This window comes from Lithobates pipiens, unplaced genomic scaffold (assembly GCF_037356315.1).
Source record: "Lithobates pipiens isolate NorthernLeopardFrog02 unplaced genomic scaffold, aLitPip1_a1.2 Scaffold_8, whole genome shotgun sequence".
In the NCBI taxonomy this organism is placed as follows: domain Eukaryota; kingdom Metazoa; phylum Chordata; class Amphibia; order Anura; family Ranidae; genus Lithobates; species Lithobates pipiens.
Genome location: NW_027507903.1, coordinates 464,728,474 through 464,745,720, shown reverse-complemented (window position 1 = coordinate 464,745,720; position 17,247 = coordinate 464,728,474). Strand labels below are relative to the sequence as shown.

General features: G+C 48.7%; 1 protein-coding gene across 1 annotated transcript in view; it reads left to right on the top strand.

The window, feature by feature from the left end:
* The window catches only part of LOC143962229 (sialic acid-binding Ig-like lectin 12), a 124,543-nt gene that overhangs the window by 90,530 nt on the left and 16,766 nt on the right, over positions 1-17,247 (top strand). The window contains exons 5-6 of the mRNA XM_077471560.1: positions 2,209-2,276; positions 2,384-2,495. Of these exons, the coding sequence (XP_077327686.1) occupies positions 2,209-2,276; positions 2,384-2,495 (180 nt within the window). The remainder of the gene's footprint in view (positions 1-2,208; positions 2,277-2,383; positions 2,496-17,247) is intronic.

The window sequence follows — 17,247 nt, the reverse complement described above, 5'->3', positions numbered from 1 at the left end:
CTCAGCCTCTTGAAAATCACATCCAGGTCGGCCATTACAGAGGAGCAGAGAAAAACTGCCTCCTCTGTGTCACGCTGGGATCCGAATGATCCCCTAAAGCCACACCCCTCCCTTTTATATGACCCCTCCCCTACACTGAACTTGCTTCCTGCAAACCTTTTTCCTCAGCTCCACCCATAAAGCTTAACCCTCTGTGTCCCTCATCCACACTGTCATGTCCAGCACTCCTTATATCATTGCATTCATAATCCGTGCTTCTCTCTCACATCTGTCTCTACCCTCAAGGAGCCCACAATCCAAGGTCCCCATTCATATACTAGGGCCAATTTTGGACAGAAGCCAATTAACCTACCTGCATGTCTTTGGATTGTGGGAGGAAACCGAAGTACCCAGAGGAAACCCACGCAGGTACAGGGAGAACATGCAAACTCCAGGCAGGTAGTGTCACGGTTGGGATGATGTGGGACTGCAGGTCACAGCAGATCCTTTGTAGCTGGCATAACATCAGATCCAGGCAGGAAAGGGTGGAGGTGGTGGATCTGATGTTATGCCAGTTACACAGGATCTGCTGTGACCTGTAGTCCCACATCATCTCCTCAGCCCACATGATGGAATTGAATGCTCCTCCTCTTTGCCCCTGTACACACGGTCGCACATTCTGCCAACCAAATCCGTCGGATTTTGTCCGTCGGATTTTGCCTGTCAGATCTTGTCCGAAACTGTTGCATACACACGGTCGGACTAAGTTGTCTAAAAATCCGATCATTCAGGACGTGATGACGTAATTTCGTTACGATGGGACTAGTAGCCAATAGCTTTGATGTAGGAATTTGATCTGAGCATGCGTGGCACTTGGTCCGATCAAAATTCTCTACACATGATCGGAGTATGTCCGATCGAACCAGTTGGTTGGAAAATATTTCCAACATGTTGGAAAATTGGGTCCGACGGATATTACGACAACACGGTCCAATAGAACACATTCCGACGGATTCTCCGACCGTGTGTACAAGGGCTTTCTTTCATGTGAGTGGATATTGCTGTTTTAATAAATAATTTTGTGATACATACTCAGAGGCGTACTTTTCCTCATTTATATTTTAAATCCTTATGTCGCTATCATTAGTTAATAGTTAAGATGGCCACAGCCAGAAATGCTAAATGAGAAAAATGAATGGAGACTTAGATGAATAGGGACGTTTAATTTGAATAATAAAAATTAATCAAAAAGCATTTTTGGTTTGTAGTGCTCATATGCAGTGTAGTTTCGCTTTGAGGCTGGGTTCACACCGCTGCGGGGGGAGAACCGGATGTGATTGGCACAGCAAATCACATCCGATCTCCGTAGCGCTGCGAGTTCAGCCATACAGATAGTATGGCTGAACTCGCAGCGGTCCCGCAGCAAACTCGCACGGGACCCTTTTTTGGGTCCGCAACGGAATCGGATCGCATGGGGGTTCACACCATGCGATCCGATTCCTGTGCGAGTCGGCAGATCGCACTGCGATATGCCGACGGATCTGGGGGTGTCATTAACATAACATTGACACCCCCAGCCGTCCGCATAGGGCAGTGTGAACTGCCGGCGGGAGGTATGCGATGCGGGAAAACGCTGCGGATTCGCGGCGTTCCCGCATCGCAGCAATGTGAACCTAGCCTAAGGCTGGGTTCACACCGCTGCGGGGGGAGAACCGGATGTGATTCGCACAGCAAATCACATCCGATCTCCGTAGCGCTGCGAGTTCAGCCATACAGATAGTATGGCTGAACTCGCAGCGGTCCCGCAGCAAACTCGCACGGGACCCTTTTTTGGGTCCGCAACGGAATCGGATCGCATGGGGGTTCACACCATGCGATCCGATTCCTGTGCGAGTCGGCAGATCGCACTGCGATATGCCGACGGATCTGGGGGTGTCATTAACATAACATTGACACCCCCAGCCGTCCGCATAGGGCAGTGTGAACTGCCGGCGGGAGGTATGCGATGCGGGAAAACGCCGCGGATTCGCGGCATTCCCGCATCGCAGCAATGTGAACCTAGCCTAAAGTAACATACCGACATTGATTCAGATAACAGACAAAAAATATATAAGTAATATATAGTGTATTATACAAATCTAAATGATACAATTCATTAGACTACAACTAAAATCCATATGCAGGTGAAGTTGTATACAATTTACTGTTTTGCGGCTTTTATGTTTTTAGAAAATGACGACGGTGACAAAAACCCCACTTCTTCCTATACCAGCCTGACTTCCATGACTCCAATGAAGGTAAATTGTATTCAGCAGCAAACTTTCATTTTCTTATAGTCTCCCAAGATTACATCTGTCCAGTTCTTCCTAAAATACAGTAAAGTGTACTATTTGTATGATTTCAGATAACCCCACCACCAAATGCTGAGGCCCAGAGTATCAAAATAGTGTTACATATCCTACTACACATCCTTACAATGATAGCAATACCATTTACAGCTGTAATAGTATACAAATGTAAGTACAACTGCAATTCCTGATTCAGCAAGCTGATATAGCACTGGATAACTGGATGGTGTTTAGTTTTCTATAGCACTGTCCCATTGACTAAAGTGCCATGTTTATTTTCATAAATTACTATTTTAAACTTATTTTTATTCTTTTGTTGCATCTATGTGCTGCATTTTTTTGGTGGTATTTGATCACCTTTGCTTTATTTTTTATTTTTTGCACGATAAACAAAAAAGAGTGTCAATTTTGACTAAAAACAATTACTTTTATAAAACATATCCAATAAAAAAAAATGTAAAAAATCTAATTTCTTCATCAATTTAGGTCAATATGTATTCTGCTACATATTTTTGGTAAAAAAATCCTAATAAGAGTATATTAATTGATTTGCGCAAAAGTTATAGCGTCTACAAACTATGGGTTATTATTATTATTATTTTTTTTACTAGTAATGGTGGAAATTAGTGACTTAAAGCAGGATTGCAATATTGCAGCAGACATTCTAAAACAAATTGACACTTTGAGAACCAGTGACACTAATACAGTGATCAGTGCTAAAAATATGCACTGTCACTGTACTAATGACATGGGCTGGGAAGAGGTTAACATCAGGGGCGATCGAAGGGTTAACTGTGTGCCTAGCCAGTGTTTATGTGAATTGTGGGAGGTGCTTTTACTAGCAGAAGAGATGGAATTTATTCCCTACTTTGCAGGGACACAAACGCCCTCCTTTCCCCCCTGTCAGAACAGCGATCTGCCTTGTTTACATAGGCAGATCACAGTTCTGTGTCTCTGTCGGGGAGTGTCGGTGCACATTGAGTACCCGGCATCCACTGATCGCCTTCCGCTGTGTGCTATCACAGTGGAAGCGAGCCACTGTATACATGTGATCTGGCTCACGGCTGCTGCCCTGTAGCAGTAAGGCCACTTTCACACTGATCCTCTTTACATGCAGTTTAGTGCTAAAAATAGCGCCTGTAAAGTTCCTCTCCTGTCACTCCAGTGTGAAAGCTTTCACACTGGAGCGGTGAAGGAAAAAGTCCTGCAAACAGCATCTTTGAAAACCCACATTGAAATTGCAGGTGCTTTTTAACCTTTTATCGGCCGCTAGCAGGGGTTAAAAGCACCCCGCTAGTGGCCCGAAAAGCGCCAATAAAACGACGGTAAAGTGCCGCTAAAACTAGTGCCGCTTTACCGCCACCACCTCAGTGTGAAAGTGCCCTTAAACTACTACAAGGCAGACAACAAGCAGTTAATAGAAACACAGCATTTACTGTTGCAGCTCTTTTCTGGTACCAAACAGCTTTTATTCCTATTAAATTGAGTAAAGATACAAATGGGTACATATACTTTCAGAGAAATAACAGCAATTCTGACCTTTTCACCTTTTCCACCAATTCTGAGCACCTTCACCACCTTCCTTCTCAGCTTTCTGTGCTCTCGCATTTTGAATGACAATTACTCAAGCATGCTACACTGTACCCAAATAAAATTTTTATCATTGTGTTCACACAAATAAAACTTTCTTTTGGTGGTATTTATCCATCACTGGGTTTTTTATTTTTTGCGATATAAGTGAAGATTTTGAAAAAATATATTTTCTACTTTCTGTTTTAAAAGAAATCCAATCTGAAGTATGGGGCAGACAGCTCACACTGACAGTCTGCAGGAGACCTGCATGACATCAGTGATCTACTGCAATGCTTCCCGGGCCCCTAAAAAAAAAACAAAAAAAAATAGTAAATGTAAATTTTTTACCTTGTAAAAAAAGTGCATTTTTATTTAATCGATGGATTTAGAGGGACCTCGGGTATTAGGGGGGCTGAGGAGGGCTGCTGCACACAGAAGGCTTTTTATCTTAATGCACAGAGTGCAAAGAAATAAAAAACCTTCTGCCTTTATAACCACTTTAATGTCTAATTTAGATTACTATTTTTCAGATATACAGTAGCTTTAATGAAATGAAGGGAAATACGGTGCAAGAAAATATTTACAGAAAAGATATTACAAAACAGACATTTGCAGACCCCTGTTATTTTTGGATACATTTGAGTAATAATTTTTTATGCATGTAATGTCACATACACACGACCGGACTTTTCAACGGACTAGGCCCGACGGTCTTCCTGACTGACTTTCGGCGGAGTTCTGACTGACTTTCTGAACGAACGGACTTGGACACACATGACTGGACTAAGCCCCTGTACACACGGTCAGACATTCTGCCAACCAAATCCGTCGGATTTTGCCTGTCGGATCTTGTCCGAAACTGTTGCATACACATGGTCGGACTAAGTTGTCGAAAAATCCGATCATTCAGAACGTGATGACGTAATTTCGTTACGATGGGACTAGTAGCCAATAGCTTTGATGTAGGAATTTGATTTGAGCATGCGTGGCACTTGGTCCGATCAAAATTCTCCACACATGATCGGAGTATGTCCGATCGAACCAGTTGGTCGGAAAATATTTCCAACATGTTGGAAAATTGGGTCCGACGGATATTCCGACGGAATCAGTCCGATGCATACCACACACAGTCGGATTATCCGACAACACGGTCCGATAGGACACATTCCGACGGATTCTCCGACCGTGTGTACAAGGGCTAAGTCTGTTTGAAAGTCCTTTCGTTTTGAACGTGATCACATAAACGGGGCTAAACAAGGAAGTTCAATAGCCAGTAGCCAATAGCTGCCCTTGCGTCGTATTTGGTCCGTCGGACTAGCACACAGATGAACGGTTTTCCCCGATTTTTAGTCCGTCGGATAGATTTGAAACCTGTTTTATAGATGCCCATTCCTGTGAAGAAGGGAAATCTTCCAATGGGAACAGATGTTGCTGTGAGAACTGCTTTAGAAGACATTTCTCTTTACTTTGAGCTGATTCACTTTTCTTTCCTGTTGTGTGTCTGAGACACTACGTGAGTGGGAATCTCCCTAGTAAAGGCACAGAGCAATTAAAACCTGACAAACATTTTAGCCCTTCCCCATGCTAAACCAGAGCTGGAAAAAAAAAGTTTGCCTGGAGTTTCACTTTATTGTGAATATGAGCTTTGTCCATGCAATATTTCATATTTATCTGACTGCAAATTTATTTTTATTTTTTTCAAATGTTATTTTTTGGTCATGGACACAAAAAACACAAAACACCCCCTTTATATTAATGACTTCTTGCCCAACCTTTTGTCAAATAGGGGACCTTTGTCGTTCTGGGTGGACATCATATGAAGACTGATCAGTGTAACGGCCCGTTTCCAATCACATGACAATTGTACACAATGAAAGATAATCCCTGGAACAGAGGAACTTGAGTGGACGCTGTTAGGTGCAACAGAAAGTCGTGGGCAGGAAGGGGAGTTTTTGGCTGTGGGGCTCAGGGCAGTACTTAGGCTTTTACTTAACATGAGGAAGGGGCGGGGCTTATCAGTCAGATCCATAGCGCAAGAGGTAACACACAGGCTAGTGTGTTGTGCCGTTACCTCTCCATGGAAAACTTAGACCGGATCCTCGAGCGGCTTTGCTCTGCGGCCTTGGTTCATGGGCCAGAGTGGTTAGTTGCGCAACTGGCTGAGCTGCTGCCGGAGTCGGTGGAGGGTATGTCAGGTCAGTCAGCCACCTCCCCCCCCACGCCACGTGCACAGAGGTCACGGCCTCCAGCGTGCTTTAGTCCTGATGTAGCTCCAAGGGTGGGCAGCCGATCAGGGAGCCTGATCCCGGACCCTCTATCACCCCGGGCCCGTCCAGGTACGCAGCGGCATTGGAGCAGGACTAGGCGGCATGTGCAGGGCCTTCTGCCCTGAGCAGTGCAGCCCAACGTGGAAGAACTGCCAGAGCGGGCGCGGGCTACTCCCAAAGGGCGACCACGGCCATCGCAGGGGGAAGCAGAGGTCCATCAGTTGAAGGCATCAGTTCCAGAGTAGCAGCTGCTGGTAAGAAGAGGGCCCCGCGTGGGAGGTCGGTGGTAGACAGCCAGGCCATCCGCCTCTGATATTAATCCCAAACGGGATCGCCCAGCCCTTCTACAGCATCCTCTGCTGGCCGGGAGGACCAGCGATTGGAAGGAGAGTTGACCGATTAGGACTTGCCAGGTTTGGAGACGGGCCTGTCTGGGCCTCTACAGGGATCTGGAGTAGCGGCCGGTCAGTCGTTTTCGCCTGGGCAGCCTGGTAAGTCCTCTTCTTTTTCTTCTCCTTTATCTAGACTTGTGTCTATGTTGTCTGTGTCTCCCTCTCCCCCACCCCTTGCCACCACCTCCTCTGGGGTTGCGGATGGGAATGGGCCAGTGTTGGAGCCAGTTTTAGCAGCAGGTACCACGGTAGGGGCACTGGGGGTTGGTGGAGAGGTGTTGCTGTAGCAACTAATGGCAAATTTGTTAGTGGGCTGCAGAGATAGGGTAAGCAAGGTTTGCCTACCGGTTGCTGCTGCGATTTTGTCATCAACAGGATGGGTGTTCGGTGGGGAATGGGCAGCCTGTTGCCCAATTATGGCAAAGACCGACAAACCCACTCGTATGACTTCCATGTGGATTCTGCTGGAAAAGACTGACATTAAGTTGACCTTTCATCTGTTGCCGGTTCATCCGGATAGCGTGCGTTTTACTGGGGTGTTGTTGGGAGGGGGAATTTTTCATGGATAGTTGCCTCCCTATGGATTGCGTCATATCCTGTTCTTACTTCGAAGTGTTCAGCTCCTTTCTGGAATGGGTGGTTAGGGATCTATCGGGCCTTCATTCGATTTTGCACTATTTAGATGATTTTTGGTGATAGGTCCTCCGGACGATCATTCCTGCCTGACTTTGCTGGCCATCATTTAGCACATTTTCATGTTTTTGGGGTACCGTTGGCTCAGGACAAGACGGAAGGTCCAGTGCCAGTGTTGACGTTTTTGGGTATCGTGATCGATACTGATCGTATGGAGTGTCGGCTTCCAGGAGATAAGCTGGAGGATTATAAGGCGTCAGTGGCTCACCGCTCAAAGGTACAATTGTGGGAATTACAGTCCTTACTGGGGAAACTAAATTTTGCACGCCGCATTATGCCAATGGGAAGGGTGTTCTGCCGGTGGCTGGCAGGTGCAACGGCTGGGGTCAACGCATCATTTTGTTTGTTTGAGTCGGGACCATAGGGACAATTTAGAGGTTTAGAAACAATTTTTGGAGCTGTATAATGGGAGGTCTTTTTGGCTTGGACCAGCGGTGCAGGTACAGGAACTGGGGCTATTCACGAATGCTGCAGTGTCCATGGGTTTTCCAGCTTTCTTTCAAGGGAGGTGGTGTGCAGAGCGATGGCTGGAGGCATTGGTGGGGTCATTGTTGATCAGAGACCGGAGGGTTGTTTTCATTGTGATAACCTGGGAGTTGAAGCAATCAATTCACTGATGGCGCCATTTTGCTGGTGGTGCATTTGTTGTGTCATTTGGTGTTACGTTGTCTTATTTTGAACATTGTTATCTTCGCTGTGTATATACCAGGAGTCGAGAATGAAGTGGCTGATGCACTTTCTCGTTTACAGTGGGACAGATTCTGGCAGTTGGCACCGGAGGTGGAGTGGATCGGGGTTCTGTGTCCCAGTTGTTTATGGGATCTTGTGATGGTACTGTGATGGCGTTGCTTCGGCAGACGGTAGTGGAATCCACTTGGAAGACGTACGAGCGGGTTTGGCAGAGTGGTATGAGTTGGCGAGTAGCATTGGTGGTTGTCCTGGCACCGAGGATAGGCTCCATGAATTGCTTTATTTTCTTGGGCAGAATTGTGAGGAGGAAGTGTCAGTAGCTTCTTTAACCACTTAAGGACCAGGCCTCTTTTTCGGACTTGGTGTTTCCATGTTTAAAACAGTTTTTTTTGCTAGAAAATTACTTAGAACCCCCAAACATTTTATATTGTTTTTTTTCTAACACCCTAGAGAATAAAATGGCGGTCATTGAAATACTTTTTTTCACACCGTATTTGCGCAGCGGTCTTAGAAGCGCACTTTTTTGGGAAAAAATTCACTTTTTTGAATAAAAAAATAAGACAACAGTAAAATTAGCCCAATTTTTTTTTATACTGTGAAAGATAATGGTATGCCGAGTAAATTGATACCCAACATGTCACGCTTCAAAATTGCGCCCGCTCGTGGAATGGCGTCAAACTTTTAGCCTCAAAAATCTCCATAAGCGACATTTAAAAAATTCTACAGGTTGCATTTTTTGCGTTACACAGGAGGTCTAGGGCTAGAATTATTGCTCTCGCTCTACCGATCGCGGCGATACCTCACATATGTGGTTTGACCACCGTTTTCATATGCGGGCGCTACTCACGTATGCGCTCGCTTCTGTGCGCAAGCTCGTCGTAACGGGGTGTTTTTAAAATTTTTTTTTTTTTTCTTATTTATTTTAATTTATTTTATTTATTTTTACACTTTTAAAAAAAATAAAAATAAAATGGATCACTTTTATTCCTATTACAAGGAATGTAAACATCCCTTGTAATAGAAAAAAGCATGACAGGTCCTCTTAAATATGAGATCTGGGGTCAAAAGGTCCTCAGATCTCATATTTGGGCTAAAATGCAAAAAAAAAAAAAAAAGAAAGAAAATCTGACATTTAAAAAAAAATATATACCTTTAAGAGGTATGGGCGGAAGTGACGTTTTGACGTCGCTTCCGCCCTCCTATGGTATAGAGACGAGTGGGGGCCATCTTAGCCTCACTTGTCTCTATGCCCAGCCGACAGAAGGACCCGATCGCTTCCGCCGCTACCGACGGCTCCGGTAAGCGGCGGAAGGTGCGGGAGGGCGGCGGGAGGGGGGGTGGCACCTCTCCCGCCGCCGATAGCGGTGATCTCGCGGCGAATCCGCCGCGGAGACCACCGTTATCGTACAGCCGACCGCCGTCTGAAGAGATGGATATCTCGGTTGTGGCAGCAGCTGCTGCCGTTACCGAGATATCCCTCTTCAAAAAATGGACGTACATCGTCGTGCGGCGGTCGGCAAGTGGTTAAATCGTAAGATGGCTGGGTTGGCCTTTATGTTCAAATTGGGAAGTGTAGAAGACATGACTAAGAATTTAATTGTATAGAAGGTGTTACGGGGTTATAGGAAGGGGCGGGTGATGCCTGATTCAAGGCGCCTGGTGTCATTGGGGATGTTAGAGGTTTTGACAGCAGTGTTAACCCCAAGTGTGTTTCTCTTCCTTTGAAGTTCAGCTGTTTAAGAGGGCTTTTGTGGTGGCCATTTTCGGGCGAATTGGTAATCCCATCTAAGTGGTTGGGGTGTTAGGCGTCTCGGATGATTCGGTGATGCTGCTCATCCGCAAGTCAAGGATTGATCCTTTGGGAAAAGGGATCGGGGAGTTTTCCGGGCTTGGCACTATGTCTGGTCAAAATCATCCGGGAGTGGGCGGTTTTATGGCCTTCTGGGGTGGGTCCATTTTCGATTCATGAGGCGTGGTTGCCACTGTCCAGGTACCAATTCGTGTTGGTGTTCAAGAGATGCTTGGAAGTGGGGGGTTTCTCTGTGATGGATTATTCATCCCATTCATTTCAAATAGGGGCGGCGACGGAAGCATCGCAGTGGGGTTTGAGTGATTAAATCCTGCAGCGTATGGGACGTTGGGAATATAATTGGTTTAGGTTATATGAGTGCCCTCACCTCCTGTAAAGGGAGGGGGGAGCATGTCCTTTGTTGTGTTTTCATGTTTGTGTTTATGTGGGCTGTCTTTCCGGGGTATGTGCATGATGGGTGTGTGGTGCCTGTTCTCTGGGTATGTCTCCTTTGCTTCTTTCTTACAGGCCCAGTTTGTCTGATGTGGATCCTGGGCCATTCTTATGTGCACTGGGGGGCAAAAAAGGGCATTGGTCAGACTGTAAGGAAGACATTTGGGTTTCCCCCGGGCGGAGGCTATGGTGCGGTGGATAGGGATCCCAGGCATCCTGTGGTCTCAAGGTATTGCCAGAAATACAGCGTTCTGCTCGTCTGGACAGGCCTACGGATGTGATCCTGCTACATGTTGGGGACAACAATCTATGCCTAAGGGCCTACAGGGAGCTTATCAGGGATGTGAAATGGGACTTCCTCCATCTCCGGGTGTCCTTTTTGGATACGATAATAGTATGGTCGGACATTATTGGGAGGGCGGCTTGGCGGGGGGGCACAGTCAGTGGAACGTGTAAACGAAGCAGTGGCAAAGTTTGTAGTCCGCAGGCCAGCCTGTATTTGTAGGAGGAGCCTGAGAGGGCTATTTAAACCTCCTCCTCTGTCAGGGCCAGTGTCGGTAGGTTTTCTGGGGGGGGAGCATGTGTTTGCAGAGCGGCGGTCGGCTCCCTCCCTCCCTGGGTTAGTGATGGGAAGTTCGGATCTTTAAAATGAATCGGTTCATTTCGAACTGCTCACTGAAATGAACCGATTCAATGAATCGATTCTTCGGTTCACTTGCTGAGTCTACTGACAAGCCAGTGAACCGAAGCTCTGATTCAACCTTCTTAAATGAGTAGAATCAGAAGACTGATTCACACAGAAGGTTGGCAGGTCCTGGTAATGTTTACTTTGATTTAGTTCATCGGCGCAGAGCACAATTGTTGTCAATTGACAATTATTCCATTGTTGTCAGATTAGCGCAGTGTCATGCATTTTGGTGATACACAAACAGCTGTGTTAGGCTGGGTTCACACTTGTGCGATGCGGGAACCCTGCGATTCCACGACGGGTTCCTGCATCGCACCCAACTCGCACAACAGTTCACAACGACATATGCGAACTGCTGGGGAGTGTCATACAATGTTAATGGCACCCCCATTTCAGTTCGCATGTCGCACTGCGAAGTGTCAGTTTGGACATGAATCGGATCGCATGAGTGCTATGTGATCCGATTCTGGTGCGGACCAAAAAAAGGGTCCTGTGCCAGTTTAGTCCGAATGCGATACGATTTCAACCATACTATCTGTATGGCTGAAATCGCATTGCACGGACATTGCCTGTGATTTGCACTGCAGTGCAAATCGCATGCGATTTTGCACTATGCTGCAGTGTGAACCGGCCCTGAGCCTAGGTTTCCGCAAATTTGATGGATAGCAATGTTACCTATGAAGTTGCCCCAGAATGCAGTTCACATGCACACAAACCCCGCTTTTCATTTAGGCTCTGTTTCCACTTGTGCAACTTGTCCTGCGACTTGGGACTGCAAAGTTGCATGACAAGAAGTACCCGATTTCCAATGAGTACCATTCATATCTGTGCGACTTCAAGTCACAGCGACTTCAAAGTAGTTCCTGCACTACTTTGGTCCCATTGTAATGTGACTTGAGGTCCATAAACCTCCAGAATACACAGGCATGGCTTCAAGTCGTGGCAGAATCGTGCAACTTTCTGGCTTTTCAGGCTAACGCAGCCTGAAAGTTGCACAATTCTGCCGCAATTTTGATGCGACTTTAAAGCAATGCCTGTGTATTCCGGAGGTCTATGGATCTCAAGTTGCATCAAAGTGGGACCAAAGTAGTGCAGGGACTACTTTGAAGTCGCACAGATACGAATAATACTCATTGGAAATCATAGAGTACAAAGTCGCAGGACAAGTTGCACAAGTGGAAATGGAGCCTAAATGAAAAGTGGGTTTTTGTGCATGTGAACTGCATTCTGATGGGCCAACTTCTCAGTTAACATTGCTAGCCATCAGATTTTCCCATAGTCTTTACAGCGCATGCGCAGGAATGATGATCAGATTTTACTACCACTACCATGAGCGAAGTACCCGTGGTAGTAAAATCCAATCGCTAAGGCTATTTTCACACTTGTCAAGTGCTTTTGCCATGATTTTTGCCATGACTTGAAGCAATGTCTGTGTAATCTTGAGGTCTCTGCCACAAGTCGCATCAAAGTCAGACAAAAGTAGTACAAAAACTACTTTGAAGTCGCACAGATATGAACTGAACTCATTGGAAATCATGGGGTGTGACTTGTCATGTGACTTTGCAGTCTCAAGTCGCAGGACAAGGCTGTCCGTACCACCTGATCACTGCTGCTACCTCATTGGTTTAGTGTATTGTTTTACTGGTGGTGACTCGTGGTTCTTTCAGTGTACTGTGTTCTAAAAACTGATACGATTCTTTAACTCGGTAACTTGTACGATTCTTTAACTCGGTGTACTGTGTACTCCTGGCTCTTGTTTTAAGTTTGTATCCAGTTCCTGAGTGTCACTGTGCTTTGAGTCAGCTGATTGGTTGCAGGGAGGGGCGGAGCTCTCTCACTCTAGGATCATATTACCACTGCCAGCTCTGCTGCTCTGTTATGTACTGAGTGCAGAGTGAACTGTTTCAAACGAATCAGTTCACTGAAAAGAATCGATTCATCCAGTTCACTAAAAAGAACCGATTCAAAAGAACGATTCGTTCATGAACTGGACATCACTACCCTGGGTCCACTGGCTTGTGGTGGCCGCCCTGCCGTCACCCCCCCCCCCTTTTTTTGTTCAACCATGTTCCAGCAGGGAGGGGGTGGCGGCCGTCGGCGGTTTGTTTCTCCCGGCGTTCTGGTGTGGGGGGGACAGTTCATCCATCCATCCGTCCGTCCTACTTCCTCCCTTCACCACCCACAGCTCTGGCTGGCGTGCCGCCCGCCCCCTTCTCCTGGTGCTCATGCCGGGGGGAGAGGGGGGGGGCGTCCTTCCGTTATATTCGCCTCGCATTGAGGGGGGAGGGGTTGTTCAACTACTCCCCTTGCATGTGGCTCCACGAGGGAGCCACCCACCTGGGGATCGCCCACCAGCTCCGCTCTCCAGGCATCATTCCACTAGGGAGCCGCACGCCTGGTGGGTCTCGGATATGTGTCTCCTGGTGAGGGGAGGTGGAGATAGTCGGCCTCCCCCTCTCTCCTCGCAGGTACGGAGCACCCGCCGTTTCTCCTCGTGGGGGGAGGTAATCGGCCGCGCCGCCCCCCCCCCTCACATATGCCGTGTTCCGCCGATTCTCCTGGCGGGGGAGGGGGAGGTAATCGGCCGCGCCAGCTCCCCCTCCCCCCCACATTATGCTGTGCGCCGGCCAGTTCTCCTGGCGGGGGAGGTAAACGGCCGCGCCACCCCCCCCCCCCCCCCCCCACATATGCAGTACACCGGTTGATTCGGCCGTCCTTCACTCTCCTCTCCCTCAGCTCTCCAGCAGGCAGTCCGCTCGGTGTTCCTGCCAGGTGGGAGGGGATTGGCCGTTCTTCGCCACATCCTCCCCTCCCTCAGCTCTCCTGCGTGCAGTCCGCCCCTCCCCCCGGTTTCCCACCGGGGGAGGGGGGTGGGCGGTTGTCCTCCGCCTTGCGATCTCCCCTCGGCTCCGGGTGGCCAGTGTGCAGCCGCCCGGCGCTCATGGGGGGGGGGGGTGGTTCCATCTTCCGTTAACTGTGTAACCTTGCAGTGTAATTGGAAATCAGAGTAATTAGGGATTTCTGAAGCAAATGGGACAGCAGCCAGTTGTTGTAGACACAATTACAAGAGGAAGCCCATTGTCAGGTCTTCAACAAGTGCTGCGATTAAAACGGTTTTATTTGTTTCATTCATTTGAATAGTGCTAACAAATTTTAGCACTTTTTGGAAGCCTACATAATAGTTCCCATCCCTAATAGAGATAAAGGAGCTCATCCGCTCAAAGTTGAGTTTCTGCCCGATTCGCGCAAGGCCTAATCCCCTGTTTTTGGACATGCACCATTATTTTGCCATATGTATACTTTGACACGGGCAAGCATTCCCATCTTTCATAACATCACTTCTGACCCAGCAAACAGCTTTGCTGTTGTCTGTAGCCTCCAATAAGTGGGGGAGAAATAAATGGGTGGTGCAGGGAATGCTTTGTGTTAAGGAGGGGCAAAGCGGCTGGCGACTTGGTCTAGTGCAGTGAGCTCCACGTCTTGGGTCTCCCCCCCCTCTGAGCTCCTCGTGGTGGGCCTCCTGAGCTCCACGTCTTGGGTCTCCCCCCCCCCCTCTGAGCTCCACGTGGTGGGCCTCCTGAGCTCCACGTCTTGGGTCTCCCCCCCCCCTCTGAGCTCCACGTGGTGGGCCTCCTGAGCTCAACGTCTTGGGTCTCCCCCCCCCCCCTGAGCTCCACGTGGTGGGCCTCCTGAGCTCCACGTCTTGGGTCTCCCCCCCCCCTCTGAGCTCCACGTGGTGGGCCTCCTGAGCTCCACGTCTTGGGTCTCCCCCCCCCTCTGAGCTCCTCGTGGTGGGCCTCCTGAGCTCCACGTCTTGGGTCTCCCCCCCCCCCTCTGAGCTCCTCGTGGTGGGCCTCCTGAGCTCCACGTCTTGGGTCTCCCCCTCCCCCCCTCTGAGCTCCACGTGGTGGGCCTCCGGAGCTCCACATCTTGGGTCTCCCCCCCCTCTGAGCTCCTCGTGGTGGGCCTCCTGAGCTCCACGTGTTGGGTCTCCCCCTCCCCCCCTCTGAGCTCCACGGGGTGGGCCTCCTGAGCTTCCACCTCCTCACCCGCCTGAGCTCCACGTGGCGGGTCTCCTCACCCGCCTGAGCTCCGCGTAGCGGGTCTCCTCACCCGCCTGAGCTCCACGTGGCGGGTCCCCTCACCCGCCTGAGCTCCACGTGGCGGGTCTCCCCACCCGCCTGAGCTTCATGTGGCGGGTCTTCCCCCCGCCTTAGCTCCACGTGTCATTTCTGTCTCAGCGTTTCTGTCTCAGCGTTTCTGTCTCAGCGTTCTGTGCGGCTTTTCCGTCACAGCATTCTGCGCTGCTTTTCCGTCACAGCGTTCTGCGCCTTTCCATCACAGCGTTTCTGCGCTGCGTTTCCGTCACAGCGTTTCTGCGCTGCGTTTCTGTCACAGCGTTTCTGCGCTGCATTTCCGTCACAGCGTTCTGCGCTGCATTTCCGTCACAGCGTTCTGCGCTGCATTTCCGTCACAGCGTTCTGCGCAGCATCTCCTGTCAGTGGTCTGTCCGGCATTATTGTCATAGCGTTCCTGCCTGGATGCCTGATAGCGTTCTGCCCCGGGATTTCTGTCGTAGCTTTCTGCCCCGGGATTTCTGTCATAGCGTTCTGCCCTTGGACTTCTGTCTGCCCCTGGACTGCTGTGGCGTTCTGAACCAGGATTTCTGTCATGGCGTTCTGAACCGGGATTTCTGTCTTTGCATTCAGTCTCAGCGTGTTTTTGGCCTTTGCATTTCTGGCCAGGATTCTGCTGTTGCGTCGCTGTCTCAGTTTTTCTGTTATAGCATTTCTGGCCCAGGTTTTCTGGCTTTTCATTTATGCCTCAGCGTTTCAGTCTTGGTTGTTGCTGTCATTGCGTTTTGCCTCTGTTTCTGTCACTATGTTTCTCCTTCAGCATGGAGTTTCAGTGTTTTCTGTCATGGTGTTTTTTTCATCATGGCATGTTGCGTTTTCTGTCTTAGCGTTTTCTGTCTTAGCGTTTTCTGTCTTAGCGTTTTCTGTCTCAGCGTTTTCTGTCTCAGCGTTTTTCTGTCATGGTGTTTTTATCATGGCATGTTGTTTTCTGTCTCAGTGTTTTCTGTCTCAGCGTTTTCTGTCTCAGCGTTTTCTGTCTCAGCGTTTTCTGTCTCAGCGTTTTTGTGTTGCTGCCAGCATGCCTGTCTTGGTATTTCAGACTTGGTGTTCAGTCTCAGAGTTTCTCAGAGGGGCATTGTCCACTCATGGCATACTCTGGTAGTCGTTCGTCCTTGTTGATTGTCATGTCTCATCGTGTCTGTGTCATGTTTGTACCTGGGTCAGGTAGCTAGGGCTCACACGTCCGGATCTGTCACGTCTATAGATCCATATGGGCTGAGGTTTTCGTTTGTTAATTGATTGTTGTCCTCAATCTTCTCGCCCGTATACCATACGTCATACGTTGCATGTTCATTCACCACATCTATACGACCACCCACCACGGTCCGTGGGTACACTAGCCCTGAGTTTTCAGTTAATTACCTGCCTCTGCACTGCAGGTTACTCGGGCTCACTTACCACTTTACATGTTGGGTGGGGGGGGGGGTCCGTGCGGCAGGTTCTTTTCACGCACAGTGGTCTTGACTTTTCTGCTCATGTTTCATTCTTAGTTAGGCAGGGGGTATTGTTGTTCTCATTGTCTGGTTGTCTGTCATTTCTCTAGTATTGTGTTTCAGGTTGGGCCGTCTTGGCATTCATACCGATATCATCCATGCTTGCTATCACTTCCTTCAGCCCGGCCGTTGTTAGGGGCTAGTGGATTGGTGCTGATGTCATTTCACCACGGGGCTCACCCTTGGGTCAGAAGCAGTCGAAAAAATTTTCCTTCAGTTGATGTCCTGTTGTGTTGAAGCCCTGGTTACTGCCCAGGGATGTATAGTCTCTCTCAGGGTGTTTGTTAAGCCACGTCCACGTGACGGTCCTTGGGGGGTAGGTTGGGCAGATGTCACAATGGTTTTGGATTCCACTCTTGGCTCTGATCTTGTTTGAACTTATTGCCTGGAGTCCCACTTAGGGACATCAGTCCAGTCATCTTTTCCGATCCCCAGCTTGTTCCAAATAGGGGGGGCTTGGGTATGTCAGTTGCATGCCATGGGGACTGTTTCCCTGAGAGGGGGTTTGGCCCTCCTTGGTTCAGGATTCTGTCCCAGCTGTTGGGTTCAGGCTGTAGCATGACCCGATCGTATCCGGTGGGACCTGGGTCCTGCGCCCGGTATGGTTTTTCCAGGTTGACAGTATTATTGCCATGGGCATGGGCCTTGTCCGCTTACTCCGTCACATCCATCAGGTTTCTAGCTTTTAGCACTCCTGTTAGTGGTCTTTTTGCCACTCACCCTCTTGGGGGGGTATGTCTCTGGGCT